Raw genomic sequence first — 21,718 nt, forward strand, 5'->3', positions numbered from 1 at the left:
ATAGAACAGAGGGGAAAGGAAGAGCCGTGCTCTCAGCTTCTGGCTGCTAGTTCCTGCGTTGCCGGGAGCGGGGTTGGACTGGATGACCCCTGGGGTTCCCTCCCAGCTCTGAATGCAAATGCTGCTTCCGGGGATGGAGTTTGACCTCTCCGGGATGATGGGGAACCTGGAGAGACTTTAACCTGAGCCAGGTGAGTGGGGTTTTGCTCTGCAGGCTGCCTGGACCCCCCTTTCTTTTAGGGGATCCACACATGCCCCCTTGGTGGGTGGGAGCAGCAAGAAGGGGCTGTCGTGTGCCCTTGCCAAGGGCTCCCCGCACCACCACTGTTAACTCAGCCTGCCGTTCAACCTCTGTGTGGCTCCTTTAAGAGGAAAGTCTGCCCCTTTCCTTCCAAGATGCCATTGTGTTGTAATAAGTTCAAGTGTTGGACTGTGAACTGGGAGAGAGCAGGGTTCGAATCCTCCCACCTCACCCATCACTGCCTCAACTACCTCGCAGGGGAGTTGTGGGGATCAACGAGGAGGAAAAGAGAATCACGGGCTTCTCTATTTTGGAGAAAAAGGCAAGGCATGAAGATACATACATACATACATATTCCCTTCCCACCCCCATGGGCTCCCATCTGCCACCCCTACAGTCAGCAGCCAGGCATGGTGAGAACTGGAGTCTTGCAACATCTGGGGGGCCAGAAGTGTCCCCACTGCTGGTCTGCCCTCTGGCTAGCCTTCAGGGTTTCATGTAAGCCCTGCTACCTGGCAGCCAAATCCAGGACCTTCTGCCTTGCAGAGCAGATGCTGCAGCCCCTTCCCACAGATAACCTTTGACCTGCTTTTGAAGCGGGACCCTCTTTCAGGTCACCTCAAGCCCCTCCAACCTCTGGCACCGAAATACCCAATCAACGGCGTTTCACATTTCTTATTTAATACGGGTGCCTGCGTATATAGCAGAATGTTACGCGGGCTGCATGTCTCAATGGGGGTGGCGAACTATGGGGGTCAGCAGCTAGAGGGACCCTGGGCCTTGATATGTGTGGGCAGCTTCAGGTGGGCATGGGGCAGTCCTGCCACAGCAGGGACTAGCCTCTTGGACCCCGTTCTGCTCCCTTCCTGCGCTCACCCACGGGAGACTCACCCAGGCCTCGTGGAGAAAGGGGTGCCCCATGCCGAACGACTGCCCGCTGCTGCCCTCTCCTTGCCGGGCCAGGCTGGTTGCTTCCTGGGCGCAGGGTCGTCGCTTGCTCTCCGCCAGCAGGTGTTCCTGGGCAAGGGGTAGAAGGAGGTGTCTGTGGGCATCGATCTGTCCCCAGAGGTCTCCTCAGCTGTCCTCTGGGCCTGAAGTCCTCTCCCCCTTATGGGAGAGGCCATCATTGCCCAGGGCCAGCAGGGTGGGAAATGCACTCTGCGTATGCACAGAGGAGCAAAGGTTCTAGGCCCAGGGTGACCCCCAGCGCTAGGGGAAGAGTCCTAGGATGTAAGAGTCAGGAAGGCAAAAGGGGGGCATCGAAAGGGGGGGGGGTTCCTGCCCCGTCTGCCGTTCTCTTCTCAGAGTGGGCACCCAGATGCCCAAAGGGAAGGAGATTGCAGCGCAACAGCAGAACACCCTTGCACCTCGAATGGGGGGGGGCATCGCCAGGTGGCATGAGAACCCACCCACCCTGGATGGTGGCGTGGGGGTCCCTTATTCTCCCTTGCTCCAATCACCCCATGTCTTAATTCCCTGATACCCCCCCCGCCCGTTTTTTCTCAGTCCTCTCGGTTCCGGCGTCCCCCTCCCCACCAAGGGATGCCCCCACACCGAGGAGCAGCTGCAGCGGCCCCGCCCCGGAGGAGTGGGGGGCTCTGCAGGGTCTGCAAATAATAATAATAATAATAATAATTATTATTATTATTATTATTATTATTATTATTATTATTATTTAGGGCTCCCAATCAAATATTAAAAACAAAATACAGCATTAAGCATTAAAAACTTCCCTAAATAGGGCTGCCTTCAGCTGTCTTCATCATCATCATCAAATTTATTATTTATACCCCACCCATCTGGCTGAGTCTCCCCAGCCACTCTGGGCGGCTCCCAATCAAGTGTTAAAAACAATACAGCATTAAATATTAAAAAACTTTCCTGAACAGGGCTGCCTTCAGATGTCTTTTAAAGATAAGATAGCTGCTTATTTCCTTCACATCTGAAGGGAGGGTGTTCCACAAGGCAGGCACCACCACCGAAAAGGCCCTCTGCCTGGTTCCCTGTAAGCTCCCTTCTTGCAGGGAGGGAACCGCCAGAAGGCCCTCGGAGCTGGACCTCAGTGTCCGGGCAGAATGATGGGGGTGGAGACGCTCCTCCAGGAATACTGGACCTATGAGGCCGTTTAGGGCTTTCAAGGTCAGCACCAACACTTTGAATTGTGCTTGGAAATGTCCTGGGAGCCAATGTAGGTGTTTCAGGACATGTGTTATATGGTCTCGGCGGCCGCTCCCAGTCACCAGTCTGGATGCCGCATTCTGGATTAGTTGTAGTTTCCGGGTCACCTCCAAAGGTAGCCCCAGGTAGAGCGCATTGCAGTAGTCCAAGCGGGAGATAACTAAAGCATGCACCACTCTGGCGAGACAGTCTGCGGGCAGGGAGGGTCTCATCCTGTGTACCAGATGGAGCTGGTAGACGGCTACCCTGGACACAGAACTGACCTGCGCCTCCATGGACAGCTGTGAGTCCAGAATGACTCCCAGGCTGCGCACCTGGTCCTTCAGGGGCACAGTTGCCCCATTCAGGACCAGGAGCAATGCTTCTGAACTCCCGTTGCAGGAGGGGAGAGTTGCTCTTGCGCTCGGATCCTGCTCCCGGGTTCCCCATTGGGGCATCTGGTTGGCCACTGTGAGGACAGGATGCTGGACTGGACGGGCCCCCGTGGGCCTGATCCAGCCGGGCTCTTAGGAAGCCAGGAGAGAGAAAGAAGGTGGGGGTGGTGCTGCAAACCCCCCCTCAGCTCCGGGACCATCCCGATTCCCCCCGCGCCCCCCCCCCAGGGGCTGCCGCGGTCTCTGCCCCGAGGGGAAGGCCAGACAGGAGCTTTCCCAGCCCCTGGCTGGCTGCTGCGGAGGGGCAGAGGGGGCATCGACCAAGCCCGCCCCCCATTTGCTTGGCGGGGGCCCCTCCACGTCACTCCCTCCCTCCACCCCCCCCCGCAGCCGCCCCTCTCTCACCGGCTGCTGCCTCCTCCTCCTCCTCCTGTCCGTCCGCCCTCCGGGCCCGCCCTCCCCTCTCCCGATTGGTCCAACTGCTTCCTACTCCGGCCCCCTGGTGGGCGGGGCTCTACTTCCCGCTTTTCTATTGGCCAGGCGCCTCAGGGAAACCCCCGCCGGCGCCTCCATTGATCGCCGCCGCCGCCTTCCTGTCGTGGCAACTAAGCCACGCCCACCCGGCCCTGATTGGCGGGAGCTTCCTGTGACGCCACACACGCACCGCGGGCGGAGGTTCCCTCAGACGGGGGTCGCCCACCTGAAAGTCTTCTGGCGCCTCAATTGGGCGTAATTAATGATAGTAATGATTATTATTAATGATATTAAGCCACCGGAAGACTCCATAATCATTATTTGATCATTATTAATAATGTAATAATAATAGTAAATCATCCTTTTGCACTTAAACTCTCCTCATTGGGTGTTTTTAAGCAGAAAATTTAAACCGCCTGCCCGGGATTCTGTAGCGGCGATCCCTGCATGGCAGGGGGTTGGACTGGATGACCCCTGGGGGTCCCTCATTCAACGCTACTGTTCTAAGATCCTAGTATTCTACTCTTCTTGTTCCAAAATGAATTTAACTCCGAGCTAGATAATGTTCTTATATTATCTGCTGTTTTAATTGACGAATGATAGAATTTTTTAAAAAAGCTATCTTGGCGAAGGAAGATTATATAACAATCTTATATTTTAAAAATGGAAGATGAGTTAGTCACGAATGCACGTGTGAGCGGGCATCTTATAGGTCTCTCTCCTTTTGCAATTATACCACGAGCTCCACCCCCCCACCCAGGGCGCTCAAGGTCCTGGTGCGACGGACTCTAACCACTAGGCCGCCACTGTCTCCTTCCGACTCCCAAAGAAGCGCCCCTCGCAGCATCCTTCGGGGTCCCGCTGGGGCTGGAGGAGAGGAGCGCCAGACCCCCGGGCTCCCCTTCCTTCCTGGGGCTGCGGCTGGCAGCAGCAGCAGCTGGGGGTCGCGGTCCTGCCGCGCGATCTCGGGGGCGCCCTTCTCACGACGCGTGTCGTGTTGCCTTCCCCGCTCGGAGGCAGGAGATTGCTGGGACCCCCAGGCGGGAGAGAAGGGCGCCCCTTCGGGATCTGCTTTGGGGGGGGCTTCCCAAAAGAGACCCCCGGGAATCTTTTGCCCATCCCCGGAGCGCAGCGCGCTCTGCACATGCTCGGCTTGGCCGTGGCTCTCCGCCCGCCCCCTCGGCCCCTCCCCGCCGCCTGGCTCCCCCCACCGGCTCCCCATAAGCGGGAGGCGGCGCTGCTGGGACGCCACTCCGTCCCCGTCTCGCCGCCCGCCCCGTCCAGCTCAGGGAAGCGCCCCGAAAGCGACGACGATGGCGCCCCACTTCTCCCTCCTGCTGCTCGCCCTCCTGCCGCTGGCCGGGGCCCAGGACCCCCCCGCCGGGAACAACACCAGGTACCTGCGCGCCCCCCCCGACCCGTCTCATCTGCCAGCCCCCCGTCCCAAGAAACACCCCCAAGAGCGGGGCTGGGGGGTGACTCTTTGCCATAGATGCCCCCTTCCCTGTTCCACATCCTGGGGGTGCTTGTGGGGGGGACTGCTGCTGCTGCTGCGCGCCCCCCCCTAAGTTTTGGGTCCGTCCGCGGCACATCTGGAAGGGTTTAGGCGAGACGCGGCTGGTCCGGCTGCCAGGAGCCGGGATGAGCCAAGCGGATTCCCGGAATTCTTGGACGGGGTGTCAAGAGAGCTACTGGGAAGGGGGGGGCTGGGGGTGGGATGGCGGCTCTGGGTCAGGGGCAGAGAGGCTGGGAGGAGGGGGCGCCCACAGCCCCGCCGCCCGCCCCCTTCTTAGCCCCGGGCTGTCTAGGGAAGGGGGCAGGACGTCTGCTTGGCATGCAGAAGGGCACCTCCAAGTAGGACCCGTCTGAAATCCTGGAGAGCCGCTGCTGCCAGCCTGAGCTGGATGGATGAAGGAATAAGTCAGCTTCTTTACGCCAGGTGGTCTTCAACTTCCAGACCCCTAGTGGAACGGATTCCCTCAGAAGAGGGCAGGCTCTCCTTCACTGGAGGTTTCAAAGCAGAGTTGGAGTCGGGGATTCTTCCTGCGTTGCAGCGGGTTGGGCTGGATGACCTTTGGGGGTCCCAGCCAGCTCTGTGGTTCTGTGTGGCATGCCTTGTCCCCGGTGCCCCCTGCCTCTCCCGACGCTTCTCCCTCTCCCTTCCAGACCCATCTTCGTCTGCGGGGGCGACCACAGTGGCAACAACGGCTACATCGCCAGCGAGGGCTTCCCCAGCCACTACCCTCCCAGCAAGACCTGCGTCTGGACCATCACGGTGACTCTCCCTGGGGGCGGGGGTCCTGGGCAGGGGGTGGGGGGGACACGCAGCTAGGTACCCCCGCTCCAGCTCCCACCAGTTGCTGACCGTTGGCAATGGCTAGGTTGCCCGAGGTCCCCCAGTGCGTTTCCTGGCCGGGGGCGGGATTCGAACCCTGATCCTATTGCGCAAGTGTGGCGCTGAATTAAGGCCACACAAGGGGAGCATCTTCCTTTCCCCTTCTATGTCTGCAGCTATTTCAGATTTTATTTTCCCCCAAGTGTGCGTGCCAGTCTCCTTTCTCCAGGGGTGCCCCCTGATTCTCCCTCTGCCAGTCTGCCCACCCCCTGGCATCTGACAGCCCCTTTGCCCCCCATTCCCAGGTCCCAGAAGGGCAGGTGGTGATGCTCTCCTTCCGGGTCTTTGACATGGAGCCGGACCCCGTCTGCCGCTACGACTACCTGGAGGTCTACAATGGGCACTCGGCCGTCGAGGGGCAGCGCCTGGGCCGCTTCTGCGGCACTTTCCGGCCGGGAGCGGTCCTCAGCACCAGCAACCGGATGATGCTGCGGATGGTGTCCGACGAGGGCACCGGAGGGAGGGGCTTCCTGGTGTGGTTCAGCGGGGGGCTCCCCCACGTCGACGGTAAGGGACCCCCCCCCCTTGCAGCGGCCAGTGGCGTTGGGGCTGGCGGGAGTTATAGTTCCAAACTTCTGGCGGGTGCCAGGTTGGCCAAACCCTTCTGACTTACCCACAATTCCTCTGGCAAATTACCCAGGATCCTCTGGGCCCCCGTGCTGAGAACAAGGAGGATTCGGGGGCGGGAGGTTTGGATGCCAATCTTGTTTCCCCATCAAGCCAAGTTTGTATATTTAATAGTCAGGGAAACCGAGTCCTGAGATTGTGAGTCGCGCTGAGATCATGATGATGATCGGTTGAGGGAGTTGGGGATGTTTAGCCTGGAGAAGGAGAGGCCGGAAGGAGATACGAGAGCCACCTTCAGAAATCTGAAAGGCTGTCTCATAGAAGATGCAGCAAGCTTGCTTTCGGCTGCTCAGGATGGCAGGACTCGAACCCATGGCTTCAAGTGACAAGAAGGGAGATTCTAACTCAACAAGAGCTGTTTGACAGTGGAACAAACTCCCTTGGAAGGTGGTGAAATCTCCTTCCTTGGGGGTTTTTAAGCAGAGGTTGGGGGGCCACCTGTCCTATATAATAATAATAATAATAATAATAATAATAATAATAATAATAATAATAAATTTTATTTATACCCCGCCCTCCCCAGCCAGAGGGGCTAACACCAATAAAATTACAGTAAAATCATAATAGGAAAAACAACACCACCAATTTAAAATACAAGTTAAAATGCAATTTAAAATGCAGCCTCATGTTAAAAGTAGCCCATAGATCAATATATGATCAATATATGATCTAGCTGAGATTCCTGCATTGCAGGGGGTTGGACTAGATGACCCTTGAGGTCCTTTCCGACTCTACAATTCTGTGATTCATTTGGGGCTTTTAAGCAGAGCTTGGATGGCCACCTGCCAGGGATTTTTTTAAGTGAGATTCCTGCATTGTGGGGGGTTGGACTGGATGCCCCTTCCAACTATGACTCATTATTTGCTAACTCCTTATTTTGGGACCACGGATGACTTTTAACATTGCACAGAAACCCCCAAGAAGCAGCCAGCAATGGGATCCTAGGAGGACTGGATCTCAAAAACTAATTTAACAACCGTTAGGCTGACAAATGCTTTGCAGGGGGCAGCGTTTTGGGATAGGGGCATTTGCCAGCTGGAATGTTCGAAGCGTGAGAGGACTGCTGTGGAATCTCCCTGGATCACGGCAAGCATTTGACCTCTGACCTCGAGTAAAAAGGATCCGGCCGGCAGGGAGAGTTTTAGGCCGAACCAGCTGCTCATCTGGGGGCGTAAGGAGGGGAGGCTGGAGCTCTGCACCCTGGGGTGGCACGAGGAAAGGGGGGGCGGTAGGTCTTTCGCACCCCCTTTCCCATCCCAACGCACAGGACCTTTTTCCAGGGCGCCCAAAGGGACGAGGAAAAGGGGGTGCCCATCATATAGACTCCTGGGGGTTCTGGGAGCCGTGGGACTATTGGGACGGTGAGTACGAGACCCCCCAGTTCTTTCTCGCAGTGGCAGCTGCAGAGACCCCCTCCTGCCCTTCCAAGGAGGGCAAGGCCTGGGCTTGGCTTGGCTTTTTGGGTGGTGGGCAGGGGGTGCTCTTTCTGCTTTCGGAAGCCCATAGTCAGGAGGGTTGTGGGGTCCTTTGCTCAAGGGGGAGACCCCATCCAGGGTCCTCAGGAGGGGCTGGAAGTATGGGATGGAAGAGACGGACGCCCCTCCAAATAAAATTCTCATTCCGTCCCCACCTTTCTCTGCCTGCTGGCCCGGGCGATGCCAGTCTCTTCCGCCCATTCCTGGTCCTTCTGCAACCAGTCATTAGTGCGGTCTCCCAAATTGCTGTTTTCGCCCTGCGGTTCTGCTCCCTTTGGGGGCCTCTCTCTCCGCCCCCCTGGGCTGTTTGCAGAGCAAACAAGCATTCAGACCATAAGACGCCGGACCAGCTTTGATTGCACGCCCCCAGTAAAATAAAAACATCTCCCCCCCTTCCTTTCATGAAACCCCCCATCCATCCTGTTGGGTCTTTGATCCCTGGCCCCTTGCTGGCTGCAGGACAGGCCTGGCTTCTGAATTGGGCTTAGTTAGGGGGCTCTTCTGGGGGGGGGTGTAGAATATTGGCTGGCATGCGGCACGTGGGTAGAGGTTTGCGCAGGAATGGCCGGCCTGAGGGCGTGCAGGAGTTTTGCCTGCTTGCACATGGGCATGCAGGCACGATCCCTCAAGGCAGCGACTGATTGGCACACTTGAGCCCCCTTCCTCTGTGGGTTCAAAAGGCTGGGTGTGGGCCCACCTTGGGCCCACGGCTCCCAGAGGCTCTGCACGTGGCGGGGGGTGGCAAGGGGCCCCGTGGGGTCTCTGTGCACGCTTGCAGCGGGTGACCCAAAACTTTTCCTGTGTGCCACCTCGAGAGACGAGGGCCACAAGGAGTTTCTGCGCATCCCTGGCCTGGCCCATTCTGCTGACCCCCTGGGCGGCCCTGCCCCTCTTTCTCTCTCTGCAGAGCACCAGTTCTGTGGGGGGAAGCTGGAGAAACCCCAGGGCACCCTCAAGACCCCCAACTGGCCTGAGAGCGACTACCCGCCCGGCATCAGCTGCTCTTGGCACATCATTGCCCCAAAGGACAAGGTAAGGCTGCTTGCTTGCCCCCTTAGCCGCGTCGCAGGGGGTTGGGCTGGATGATCTTGGGGGGTCCCTTTCAGCTCGGCAGTTCTGTGATTCTTGCCGGCTTCCTCCGGCGGGGCCTCTCTTCCCAGGGCAGTGGGTGGGGTGGCACCCAGCAACCACCTCCGTTCTCTGCCCGGAAAGCTTATGAGTCAGGTCATGCCCACCGGCGCAACGGGAGCTGATTCCCTCTCCTTTCCCCCCTGGCTCAGGTGATTGCCTTGACCTTTGGGAAGTTTGACGTGGAGCCCGACACCTACTGTCGCTACGACTACGTGGCCGTTTTCAACGGCGGAGACCGAGACGACTCCAGGCGCATTGGCAAGTTCTGCGGGGACGAATCACCCAGGTGAGGCTTTGCAGCGCACAGGTTTCCCTTTCTGTCGCGACTGGAGCACGTCGGCTGCCAGCTTAAGGGTGCTTGCAGTCCCCCGTTGCTTCAGCGTGTCTCCTCTTTGGGATGCTTCCTTGAAATATAGGATTGTAGGGTAGGGAGGGACCCCCGAGGGTCATCCAGTCCAACCCCCTGCCCTGCAGGAATTGCAGCAGAAGCATCCGCAACACGCCAGGCTCTGCTCAAAGACCTCCAAGGAAGGGGAGTCTGTTTCACACTCATCTCAAGATCCCCTGAGCGTTTCAACGATCTGGACCCCCTGCCCTCGGTGACCCTTCCCCGTCGTTCCTGGAGAGTTTACACCAGGGGTCAGCAAACATATTCATCAGGGGGCCGCTCCACTGTCCCTCAGACCTTGTGGGGGGCCAGACTATATTTTGAAAAATATGAATACCCACCAAACCGATCCCAAAGCTGCCTCTGGACCTGGAGGAAGGAAGCACTCTGCACGCACTTAGGAGCATGTCTCGACACTGCACACTCACCAGCGCTGTTGATGAGCAGCAGCTGCTTTATCAGCCCGTACCCACAGAGCTCCCAGGCAGCGTGCACAATGCGCTGCAGCCCATTATCTGAGGCCAGGTCGGCGGGCAGGCCGTGCATGCAGTGCCATGCAGGCGGCGCGCAGCTTGCCCTACAGCTGCTCCAGCGCGGCTGCCAAGCATGCCACCAGCATGCACACCAGGTGCGGGGCCGGCAGGTGCGCCAAACTCTGGCTGAAGCTCCGTGGCGCACCCGTCATGATGCCCATGGCGCGGCCCAGACCTGCTGCCCACCTTCCGTCCATGGCCGCGCTGGAACCTCCTGCAGCCAATCTGAATCCGCGCCAGTGTGCCGTCTGCCCAGAAGCCGTGCCAGCATCGTGTAAGTCAGTCCCTGCACGGCGAGGCGTCCACAGTGTGTGGAGACTGACCGAGCGGGCAGCAGGGTCCGTGGGCCGGATTTATGAGCCGGGGGGGGGGCCGGATCCAGCCCCTGGGCCTCAGTTTGCCAACCCCTGGTTTATACCCACAGATAAGCGCTTCCCACTGGCTCTCTCCCTTCCCCAGGTCATTCCCACGTCCTCTAAGACCAAGCATTCCCTTTCGCCCGCTTTGGCAAATAATCTCTGTCTCCCATCGCCTCTGGCCTCCCTGAACTGCCCCTGGCCTCACAGGGCCTCCTTCTACGCCTCCTCCATTTAATTTCTTGGTCTATTTCATCGTCTTTGTAAGAACATCAGCAGAGCCTGCCGCTTCGAGCCCATCTAGCTCAGCATCCTGTTCCTATCGGCAGGATCCGAGCGCAAGAGCAATGCTCTCCCTTCCTGCGATTTACAGGAACTGGCACTCGGGTGTCTAAACCGCCACCCTGGCTAGGAGCCATCCCTCGCCCTCTCTTCCTCCTCTTCTGAGAATCTGTGTCCACCTCTTTTAAAACCACCACCTGTGTGTTCATCCCTGGCTGGGGCAGAGATCCCTTCTGAACCAACTTTCCCCCAACCAAACAGCCTCAAAGCTGCTCTGCAACCTGGGCAGCTCAGTTACTTAGAGCACAGGGAGGCTGTGATGCCAAGGCCGCAGGTTCAATCCCTGTATGCAGGCAGCGGAATATTTCTGCCTTGCAGCGGGTTGGGCTGGATGACCCTCGGGGTCCCTTCCAAGTCTACGATTCGAGGAATCCTGGTTCCTCCCAAATCCAAGCCCCTCGTCTTGACACACCATCCTCTCCTGCTCGCCTTGAGGCCACCAAGCCTCACCTGCCTGTCTGGTCCTCTGCGTGGAATCAGAAGCATCTCAGAGACAGAGGAGGTTTTTGCCATCACAGCTGGCAACCTAAATGTGGCTTCCAGGACGTTAGAGTAGGGCCAGGGAGGGACTTCTCTGCTCTTCTCAATTCCTTCCCTCTCCCTGCGGTCATCTAGCACCGTCTCCTCAAATGGCAATGAACTGCTGGTCCAGTTCGTCTCGGATCTCAGCGTGACGGCCGATGGTTTCTCGGCTTCCTACGTCTTCAAGAGCCCCGGCGAGACGGTGGACAAAGGCGTCTCCCTGCCCACAGGACGCGTCTTCCCGGGCTCCAAGCCAGCCCAGCCGGGCAGGAAGCCAGTGGCCCCCAAGCCCAAGCCGGCACCGCGCCCCAGACCGACCGCCAGGCCCCGCCCCAGCCCCACACGGCCCACGGCACCACCTGCCACAGGTAAGAGGCATCTGTGGACGAGATCACTGCGGTGTGTGTCAGGACCTCAGAAGAGCCTTGCTGGATCCGGCCAGAGGTTCCTTTGGCCCACGGTGGCCAAATAACCCTCAGGACCTAGGGGTCGAGGTAGACTGCCTCTGGAGGCTCCATAAGGACATTGGAAGAGCCTGGCTGCCGGATCATGCCCAAAGTGGCTCACCTAGTCCAGTGTCCTCACAGACGCTCCAGTGCAAAACCTCCAAGCAGGATTTGAGCACAAAGCCAATCCCCTCTAACCCCAGCTTGGCAAACAATCCGTAGAAATCCCCCTTGAAATCAGGTTAAATAATATATGGACTGTGGCTCCGCTGGAACGCCTCCCTCGCCACAGAAGGCACCTCAGGGGTCGGCACTTTGGGTGAGACTTCGCTCCAATTCTTTTCCTTTATAAATGAGGCAGAAACTTTTGTTCCAGCCCCAACACCAGAACCTCTGCAGGGAGCAGACTTGAATCGATAATGCATGAATAAATGCATTGCTTGTGTACTGCAGACCCTCCCAGTGTCCCTATATTCCAGGGACAGATTCACAGAAGCTGTCCCGGTTCCTGATTTGATCCCGGAATATTCCGATCTTCCTTGGATAAGCTTGTCCCTATTTTACTTGGATAAATGTTGTAAGCTATGTGTACTTTATGTGAAACTTAATAAGAATGCAGTGCTGGACAAGTTACTGTAGGAATATGTCGTTCTTGGATTTGCAGGGAAAGCAATAATTTTTTTGGGGGGGGGAAGAGCCCCCTCCTACTCCATGGATTTGTCTCATCCTCTTTGGAAGCCATCCAAGATGGTCGCCATCCCTGCCTAGTGTGGCAGGGAGTTCCGCAGTTTAGCTTTCTTTTATCGGTCCTGAACATCCCAGCATTCCGTTGCATTGGATGTCCATGATTTCCAGTGCTATGAGAGAGGGAGAAAAACTTTCCTCTCCACACTTTCTCCCTGCCTGGCATAATTTTTATAAGTTTCTATCGTGTCACCTCTTGCTCACATTTTCTCCGAGCTAAAAATCCCCACTGTCCACTGTCTGCAGCAGGCCAGGCTCCCCTGCGCCTACCAGGCCTCTCTCCTGGGATGCGTTATTTGTAAAATAAATATAGTTTTATTAATTTCCAATATATAACAATTACCCAAAAAAAATAGGGAGAAGGATACGAAAACAAAATCCCCATTTCTTCCCCTCTGGGACAGATCAGTTTAGTTTAGTTTGCCAATCTGTGGTTTTGGTAGTTGCCATTCTTCAGACTTATCCGTAAAGTATTTCCACAAAATTGTCCGCATCCTTTATATTATTCAATGCATAATGTGTGTTCTGAATGGCCAAGCAGGAAGCAAGGTAAAAGTTTCCAAAGCTGCCCTGCTGCAGGTGACGTTGAGGACGCGTTCCTGAGCATGTGCAGAGTGCTAGTTGGGGGGTTTGCCTCAATTCTACTCTTCCCCTCTGTTTCTCCCCGCCCCAGGTGAGATCACCTGCCCAGAGAAGTGCCGCCGGACAGGAACGCTCCAGAGCAACTTCTGTGCCAGCGATTTTGGTGAGCCCTTTAGGAGAGCGGGAGGGGGCATCGTAGAATCATGAAGGAAGGGACCCCCAAAGGTCATCTATTCCAACCCCCATTTGAACAGGTGCAGGGGGGGCAAAGTGGGGAAATGTGCACACCCTCGTTCTGCCAGCTCCTGGAAATGAAACTGGGCAGCTCTGGGGGGGAGGGGGGCAGAAGAGAAGCGGCTGGAGGGGAGCTGTCAATCAGAATGAGCCCCAAATGTCCCTGGAGTGAGACCCCATAGCCTCTTAGATCAGTGGTCCTGCCCCCTGGGGGGGGGGTGGAATTACATAGGGGGTGTGAAGAGGCAAGCGGGCAGCAGGGGGGCGCTTGAGGTGCCAATAACTATCAAGTTTTGGTCATCAGTTTGGCGGAGTTAATTAAATTAGTTTTAACTGGGTTTTGAACCAGTGTGTGGTTAATTGCAAGTGTTTTGATAAGTGTCTGATGCTGCAAACTGCTGTTCTGAATAATGCCTTTTATAGCATTTTGGGTAGGGGGCAATGGGAACGAGATCTTGGAACCCAGGGGGTGGGGGTCCTCCAAGAATGTTTGGGAACTGCCGGCTGCCCTGGCTCAAACCTGGGAGGGGTCCTCCTCCGTTCTGGCAGCCCCTCACCCTCCAACGCCGCTTTTGCAGTGATCTCTGGGACAGTGAAGACGGCCGTGCGAGGGGCAGGGAACAAGGTCACCATCACCGTCGCCCTCGGGAATACGTACAAGGCAGGAGCCCTGAGCCTCCCCGCCGAGGGCAGCGCAGCCACTCTTCGCTTCGAGGCCCCCTGCCGGCAGTGCCCCATCCTCAAGAAAGGTGAGAGACCCCCACACTCGCCCCACACGTGTCCTTTCACCCCCCACACCAGCTCCTTCCGCTGTTTCCTTACGCAAACTGTGCAGAAAAGCAGGGGGGCGGGAGAGGTCCTTGAGATCGTAGGACTGTAGGATGGGACACCCGAGGGTCATCCAGTCCAACCCCCGCCATGCCTGGAGGAATCACTGCTAGAGAAGGCCTGGCAGATGCCCACCCAATCTCTGCTTAAAAGCCTCCGAGGAAGGAGAAACCACCACCTTGTGAGGGCGTTCTAACCCTGTGTTTAGTGGGAATCTCCTTCCTTGCAATTTGGAGGTTCAGCTGCCCCTGCGGGGCAGCAGGAAACAGGTGGGCACCATGTTCCACACGCGGCAGAGAAGTCCCTCTGCCATCAATTCTGGGCCTAAGCGAAGGGGCTCCCCCCCAGCCGGCCAGCTGAGGCCCACCCTGCCTCCTCTTCCAGGGGCTCCATGTATTACAGTCATACCTCGGCTTACAGACGCTTCAGGTTGCACGTTTTTGGGTTACGGACGCGCCGAAACCTGGACGTACTGGAACAGGTTACGGCGCATGCGCAGAAGCGCTAAATTGTGCTTTGTGCATACGCAGAAGAGCCGAATCGCAACCCGCGCATGCGCAGACGTGGCGCTGCGTGTTGCGAACGTGCCTCCTGCACGGATCACGTTCTCAACCCGAGCGTCCACTGTATTTGAAATATACTTGGAGTCGAGAGTGGATTTCATGCTCTTTACTCAGTTCCTAGTGGTGAGGAGGAATGGAAGTTCCCCCAGAATGTCTGCTTTATATACATTATTTACACAATGGGCCCCATGTGATTGGCTAATTCCGGGATTCTCCTGTAGGCCAATCAGGTTGCGGATTCCCTTCCACCTGGAGCTGGATTGGGTGTCTCCTGTGGACTGTCAGACTGCTGCATTCTGGCTCCTATTGTTCTAGGACCAATCAGACTGCTGCAATTTGGATCCTATTCAACTCAGTACATAACACTATTCCGTTTCCCCTTGCAGGTGCCAACTACGTCTTCATGGGCAAAGTTGGCGTGGACGGGAGCGGGCAGCTCCCCCCCACCAGCTTCGTGGTGCCCTTCCGCCAACCGCAGCACAAGATCCTCACCAACCTCGCCAAGCGCCCCTGCACCGCCCCGCCAGCTGCCAGGAACAGGACCTGAGCCTGCGCTGCCGCGTCTCCCTTACGGACAGAGCCACCCCGGGGGTGCCCAGCGGTGCCCGCCTCCATATAGCCAATGAACGGGGGAGGGGGAGGGGAAATGTACCCGCACACCGCCCTGCGCTTGTGTTTGGGGAGGTCTGAGTGTTAAACGCAAGTCTCTCTTAAAGGTATTTTTACATATCTGCTTCCGTATTTCTCCGTGTTGGAATGGCCTTGCGAACCCTTCATTCTCTTTGGTGGCGGGAACCCCTTGATGCCTGACCCCCCCCCCACCCAGGAGCTTGGGGGTCGCATACGGAGCACTCATAAGCCCTCTGCCTTGGTCTGCGGGGCAAGGTGGTGGCACAGCGACTTGGGAGCCCGCTCCTGCGGCGGGTGGATTCTCTGGCGTGCTTGTGTTAGCAAGGGGTGCACAATTCATAAAATCGTAGGATTGTAGAATTGGGGCCCCAAGGGTCATCCAGTCCAGCCCGCTGCAATGCAGGAATGCAGTTATTAGTTGGGGGGTCGGACAGAGTAGGGAGGATGGCTAAGCTCTCATCCCTCTTTAAAAAAAGGTAAAGGGACCCCTGCCCATTAGGTCAAGTCGTGGCCTACTCTGGGGTTGCGGCGCTCATCTCGCTTTATTGGCCGAGGGAGCCGGCATACAGCTTCCGGGTCATGTGGCCAGCAGGACTAAGCCGCAAACCAGAGCAGAGCACGGAAATGCCATTTATCTTCCCGCCAGAGTGGTACCTATTTATCTACTTGCACTTTGACGTGCTTTCAAACTGCTAGGTTGGCAGGAGCAGGGACCGAGCAACGGGAGCTCACCACTGTGAAGTAATAGCTCCGGGGAAACGCATGAGGGAATCAGAAGTGCCAGGCTGCCCAAAGGGGGCCCAGCATCCTGTTTTCACAGGGGCCAACCAGATGCCCATCATGGGAAGCCTGCAAGCAGGATTCGAACACAAGAGCTGCTCTCCCCACTCCTGCTGTTACCAGCTACTGGCATTCAGAAACATCTCTGCCTCTAACTGCGGAAACAGGGCTCAGCCATCGGGGCTGGAAGCCATTGTTAGCCCCCTCCTCTGTGAATTTGTCCAGTCCTCTGCCATGTGTGAGGTGTGACAGATGTAAAGGTGCAAAGCCCTCAATGGAAGCCCCAAACTCCAACCTCTGGAAGGGGCAAAAGCTGCTCTTTGGGCAACGGGAGACGGGGCAACGAGAAGCCCCTCCACCTTGCAAACAGCAGCTGCTGGCGACTTCTGCTTTCCAGAGGAAAGAGCAGATTAGGTTTCCACCCACGCGGGCGCAGAGCGAGCCAAGGGGAAACCGCAAAGCTCTGCCACATCACTTGAGTTGCGAGGGCGGCCAAGTCCCCCTGGGAGAGGAGCTGGGGGTGGGGAGGAAGGCGGAATATGGGGCACAGGCAAAGGGGGAGAGAGCACCCTCCAGACAGGGTTTGGAGCCAGGACCCCAGGCCAGGCCTGTGCAAGACGTCTTCTCCTGGCTGCAAAAACCTCTTGGCCCGTCTCCAAGCCTTGCAGAGGAAGCAGGCCGCCTGGCTCCCAGCTGGCCTGCTCTGCGCCTTGCAAGTTGCAAGCGCTGCAAAATGAGGGGAAGGGGCGTAGCTCAGTGGGTAGAGCAGGTGGAGAGAGACTCCCTGTCTAAAAAGAACATCGCAGAGAGCTGCTGCTGCTGCCAGCTGGTGTCAACCATACTGAGGTGGCTAGACCAATGGTCTGACTACAAAGTGCCTTTTAAAGCAGCTGCTGCTCCCGTGGGAGAAGCATGAGGCAGGAATTTAGGGATTTTGGAGAGTCGTACAGTTGGAAGAGACCCAAGGGTCACAGCGCCAGAACCCCTGACAAGTGGCCATTCGGCCTCTGCTTCAAAGCCACCGGGAAAGCCGAGTCCGCCATCTTTCCACTGTCAAATGGCTTCTAAAGTTCTTCCTGATGTTTAGTCGGAATCTCCCTTCCTGCATTGTGAAGCCATGGCTTTAGGTCCTGTGCTCCGGAGCAGCCGAAAACAAGCCTGCTCCAGCCCTTCGGATATCTGAAGGTGGCTCTCATATCTCCTCCTCTTTTCCAGGCTAAACACACCCAGTTCCCTCAACCGTTCCTCACAGGGCTTGGTTTCTAGGCCCTGATCATCCTGGCTGCCTTCCTCTGCACACTTTCCGGCTTGTCAATCTCCTCCTTAAACTGGGGTGCCCAGAACTGGATACAGGACTCCAAGAATAGTCTGACGGAGGCAGAATAGAGTGGTACTGCAACTTCTCTTCATCGGACACTTCTGTTGATGCTGCCTAGTATAGCATGAGCTTTTTTTGCTGCTGCATCACAAAGCATGGATACCCACCCAGCGACCGCCGTTGCCTCCCTGATCTCCCACTTTTTTCTCCAAAGATCTCAAGGTCCTTCTCCCTCTCCTCATTTAGTCTCCACAACGACCCTGCGAGGTAGATGAGGCTGAGAGGCAGTGTGATGGGCCTTTAACGTCACACCCAATGAGTTTTGTGGAGAAGTTGAGGCGGGTGCTGAACCCTGACCTCTCTCCCAGGCCAATACTATGACCACAACTCTAGCCCTGCACTATTCCAGTTCCGGGATAGCTCAGTCGGGAAAGCACGAGACTCCTAATCTCAGGGCTGTGGATTCAAGACCCACGTTGGGCCAAAGGACCCTGCATTGCAGGGGGTTGGACTAGATGATCCTTGGGGTCCCTTCCAATGCTACTATAATTCTACCTGTTCTAATCTACTGGGACCACACGCACCACCTTGATGAGGGAACCCAGGCGTCCTGGCTCCTCCTCTTCCTCCCCGCCCCGTTCTTCCAGCTCTCCATCATCACCTGCCTTCCAATTTAGGTCTTCTCAGGTGGTGCCTATTTGCAAAGTGGGTCGTGGGCGCCGCCTAGTGTCCGCAAGCGGGACTGCGGGGAAAAGGGAGGTTTCGTTGCCGAGAAAGCGCCTGGCCTTCCCTCTCGCCGCCCCCCCCCCCCGCGTCTCCATGCCTGTCCCCGAGCGACCCCCGAGCCAGGCCTGGGAGGAGCAGGTGGCCCCGTCCGTCTGCAGGGTCGGGCCGTCCCTTCCTTGCGCCGGGACCCGAAGTCCTCCGTGGGAGATGTGCCTAAAAATAGCCAGGAGGAGATGGGCAGGAGAGACGCGGTGGGGCAGGCCAGGCTGATATCCCCGCGGCCCCACATCAAGGGAGCTCTGCAGTCGCTAGATCGGATTGAAGTGGAGGGGGAATCTAGTCCGGCATCCAGTTCTCACAGTGACCGCTAGAAAGAAGTCTAGCGAGGGTAGAGATAATAATAATAATAATAATAATAATAATAATAATAATAATAATAATAATATAACAACAAAACAACAACAACAACAACAACAACAACAACAACAAAACAACAACAACAACAACAACAATAATAATAATAATAATTATACCCCGCCCATCTGGGCGGCTTCCAGCAAAATATTACAATATTTTCATCAAACATGAAAAGCTTCCCTAAACAGGGCTGCCTTCAGATGTCTTCTAAAAGTCTGGTAGTTGTTGTTCATTTCTTTGACATCTGGTGGGAGGGCGTTCCACAGGGCAGGCGCCACCACCGAGAAGGCCCTCTGCCTGGTTCCACATAGAGACCTCACCTCCTCCTGGGATTGGCACCGCGATGCCCTTTCAAATGCCCGTCTAAGCCAAATGCCCGTCAGCTCTCGGACTGAACCCCACGAACAGAGGTGGGGAGAGCTTTCCCAAGACCCTGACCGCACAGTCTCTGCCTGGCGGGTGGCGCCTCGCCTCGCCCTCCGCCTCTTTCTCTCGGTCTGCACCAAAGATGCAGCTCAGGAGGAGGATGTGGGGAGGTCCTCGCCACCCATGGCTCCTGCCCTCTTCTTGCCCCATTGAGGCTGCGGAGGCTCCCACCTCGCACCCTTCCCGCGCATCACAGGGACCCACGGAGCTCTCTGGGGCCTCCACTCTGCAGCCCCAACCCGACCCCACTTCCGCCCACCTTGCTTGCGGCTCGGATATCCCTCCTTTCCCCCCAAGCTCCAGGTGGCGACGTGCAACCCTCGCAACAGCCCTGCGAGGCAGGTACGGGGGGCTGAGAGAAGGCAGGGGCCGCCGCCCGCCCCCCAGGTCACACCCAGGGAGAGATGCGTGCCTTGAGCTCCTTGCGCGCAGGAGGCTAGGCTGGCTCGGGGCTCTGTTGTTCCTGCTGGGATATTATAAAGGGATATTGGTAATTTCTTGTAAAAAGTTCCCCCTTCGGTGGACCTTGCAGAAGTTTCAAATCCAGGTTAGAATGAGAGAGTCGGAAGGGAGCAAAGGGTCATTTAGTCCAACCCTGCGGTGCAGGGAAGCTTCACCCAATATGGGGCTGGAACCCACAAACCACAGTCTATTGTTATCCGTTAACCTCGCTCCAAACAGCTGCCCTGCCCTCCGCCACTTTGGGACCGGGACTCGCCCCCCAACCCCCCCCCCCGTGCCTTTTCTTCCTCCTTGGGTTGGTGGAGGACAAGCCGAGAGGGCGAGCGGGGCGCCGAGCGACTTGGGGCAGCAGGGCGCACGGCGGCTGGCGGAGACTGCACCTGCCGCCTTGCGCCTCGCCTGCGCGGATGCGGGCCGGGGCGGGGCTTGGACCCGGGCCTGGGGCGGCGGGAGGCAGGCCGGGCGGGCGGGCCGGAGATAAAAGCAGCGCCTTGGCCGCGCGCCCTCTTGCGGATCCCGGCAAGGGCGCCCGCGCCAGCCCACGACGCCCAGCGACCCGGCCGCGTCGCCGGCTCCGGCGCTCCGGCGCACGGCGCGCCCCAAGGCAGCAAGACGCGGCGGCGCCCGCAGGCCAGCTCCCGGTTGCAGATTTACCCCGGTGGAAGAGGGAGGCTTGGAAGAAGAGGCCGCACCTGCGCACCCCCCGCCCCCCGGTGATTTTAGCAGGTATTTTTATGTAGGACATCGTTGCGCTCTCGCAGAAGGGGCGCCTGCCAAAGCGCCCTCTGCAAATGTATCTCTGCAGTCTCCGCCGAAGAGATTTTAAGCCCACCCGCCGCAGTGATTCTGTGGGCTCCCCCTCCCAAGCACCCCCCACTCCACTGGGGCAGATGGCGGAGCGGAGGCAGGCTCTCCATGGCAACCGCTAAAGCAGCCGCATCCTCGCCGCCCCCCTCCCCAGCCAAAGGCAGCAGCTCCGCCTTTGCAACCTGCGCTCTTCCTCTCTTCTTACTCCCCGCAGCCAGCATCGCCGAGGGGGGCGGGAGTCTGGAGTGACAGCCCGGGAGGCGCGGGGCTGGGGGCTCAGCTGAGCGAACCCCCTTCTGCAGTGTCTCCTTCCGTGGCCAGAGAAGCCAGAGTACCGGGCTGGGGCTGACTCCCCACTCCTGCCCCCTATAGCCGCAGCGAAGGGACAAGGTCAGCAGGGGCACCCATGGGCAGGGAGGCCCAGATGCCCCTTGCCCCCGGCCAGGGAGGGGGCCTGCTCCTGCGCTGGAGCGAAGTGCCCCCCAGCATGACGGAGAGCTTCATCCTGAGCGGCTACCGCTGCCCGGGCTACACCTTTGCCCAGTGCCTGGTCTCGGCCTTCCGGCCCACCAACGAGACGGGCAACTTCTGGACGCACTTCCTGGCCGTCTTCGTCTTCGCCTTCCACTTCCTGGAGCAGTTCTGGGGCGAGGGCCCCGTGGTGCCCCAAGGCCCGCTGGACCCCTTCTACTACCCGCTCTGGAGCTACTTCCTGGGGGTCTTTGGCCTGCTGGTGGCGAGCAGCATGGCGCACCTCTTCAACTCCATGTCGCTGGTCATTCGCGAGATCTGCTTCTACATCGACTACGGCACCATCAGCGCCTACACCGTGGGCTCCTCCTTGGCCTACTTCTACTACATCCACCCCAGGGGAGGCGGATCTCCACCACCACCGTTACCGGGCACTGGCAACGTCTCCTCTCCGAGTGCCTGGCCCAGCTGGGAGGGTGCTGGCTGGCTCTCTACCCTGGCGGGCCAGGTGGGCACGTGGTTTGAGGCCCTCTATGTGCCCAGCGCTTGCCTGATCGCTCTCTTCTGCACCCTGGCCTGCTGCAGCACCCGCCACCAGTGGCCTCGCTACCGCTACCTCATCCGCACACTGGTCTTCCTGCTGCCCTTTGGGGTGGTCTCCATCCCTGTCTTCCGCAAGCTGTGGTGGGGTGGGGGCGGTGCCGCCGGCGGGCACGGCACGAGCCGCTTCTTCCTGCGCCACTGCTTCTGGCTCCTGGCCTCCGGGATCTTGAACGTCAGCAAGATCCCTGAGCGCTTCAGCCCAGGGAAGTTTGACATCTGGGGCCACAGCCACCAGTGGTTTCACTGCTGCACCTTCATGAGTATCCTGGACGAGCTGCACATGATCCGAGGGGAGATCCGTGAGCTGGGCGCCGGGCTGCCCCTCCTGCCCAGGGCTCCCACTTTCCTCTCCACCTTTGGCGTGATGCTGCTGCTGTTGACTTTGCTTGCCAGCATCGTGGGCTGGTTCGGGCTCAGGGCTTACGCCAGACACCAGCGGAGCAAGGCCAGGAAAGGGGACTGAGGCGCACTGGCTCATTTGCATGGCTTCTGGGCGAGGCGCAAGGGATGCCACGCACTGCAGAAAACTGGAAAACACTCGCTGCGTCTAGCACTCACACTGGATTTAACTCTGGGGTGGGGAGGGGGAATGGAGAAGCTTGAAATAAAAGGAAGATGTGACTTGAACCAAATTAGGTGTCCCTT

At 57.9% G+C, this 21,718-nt stretch overlaps 1 protein-coding gene across 1 annotated transcript; it reads left to right on the forward strand.

Moving 5' to 3' along the window:
• The first annotated feature begins 4,475 nt into the window (after positions 1–4,475).
• On the forward strand, positions 4,476–15,160 carry PCOLCE (procollagen C-endopeptidase enhancer). The gene is made up of 9 exons (XM_053361561.1): positions 4,476–4,663; positions 5,434–5,542; positions 5,908–6,169; positions 8,672–8,796; positions 9,045–9,181; positions 11,130–11,404; positions 12,900–12,971; positions 13,621–13,791; positions 14,820–15,160. The coding sequence occupies exons 1-9, from the start codon at positions 4,581–4,583 to the stop codon at positions 14,978–14,980; spliced, it is 1,395 nt and encodes a 464-aa protein (XP_053217536.1). The 5' UTR covers positions 4,476–4,580; the 3' UTR covers positions 14,981–15,160.
• Positions 15,161–21,718: the final 6,558 nt, after the last annotated feature.

This window comes from Podarcis raffonei, chromosome 13 (genome assembly GCF_027172205.1).
Source record: "Podarcis raffonei isolate rPodRaf1 chromosome 13, rPodRaf1.pri, whole genome shotgun sequence".
In the NCBI taxonomy this organism is placed as follows: Eukaryota; Metazoa; Chordata; class Lepidosauria; order Squamata; family Lacertidae; genus Podarcis; species Podarcis raffonei.

What these genes read in the sequence shown, in the direction of transcription:
- PCOLCE (XM_053361561.1), top strand. Translation starts at nt 4,581, where the DNA reads ATGGCGCCCCACTTCTCCCTCCTGCTGCTCGCCCTCCTGCCGCTGGCC. An exon ending in GGGGCTCCCCCACGTCGACG is followed by an intron (nt 6,170 to 8,671) that starts GTAAGGGACCCC and finishes CTCTCTCTGCAG; the next exon opens with AGCACCAGTTCTGTGGGGGG. An exon ending in CACGGCACCACCTGCCACAG is followed by an intron (nt 11,405 to 12,899) that starts GTAAGAGGCATC and finishes TCCCCGCCCCAG; the next exon opens with GTGAGATCACCTGCCCAGAG.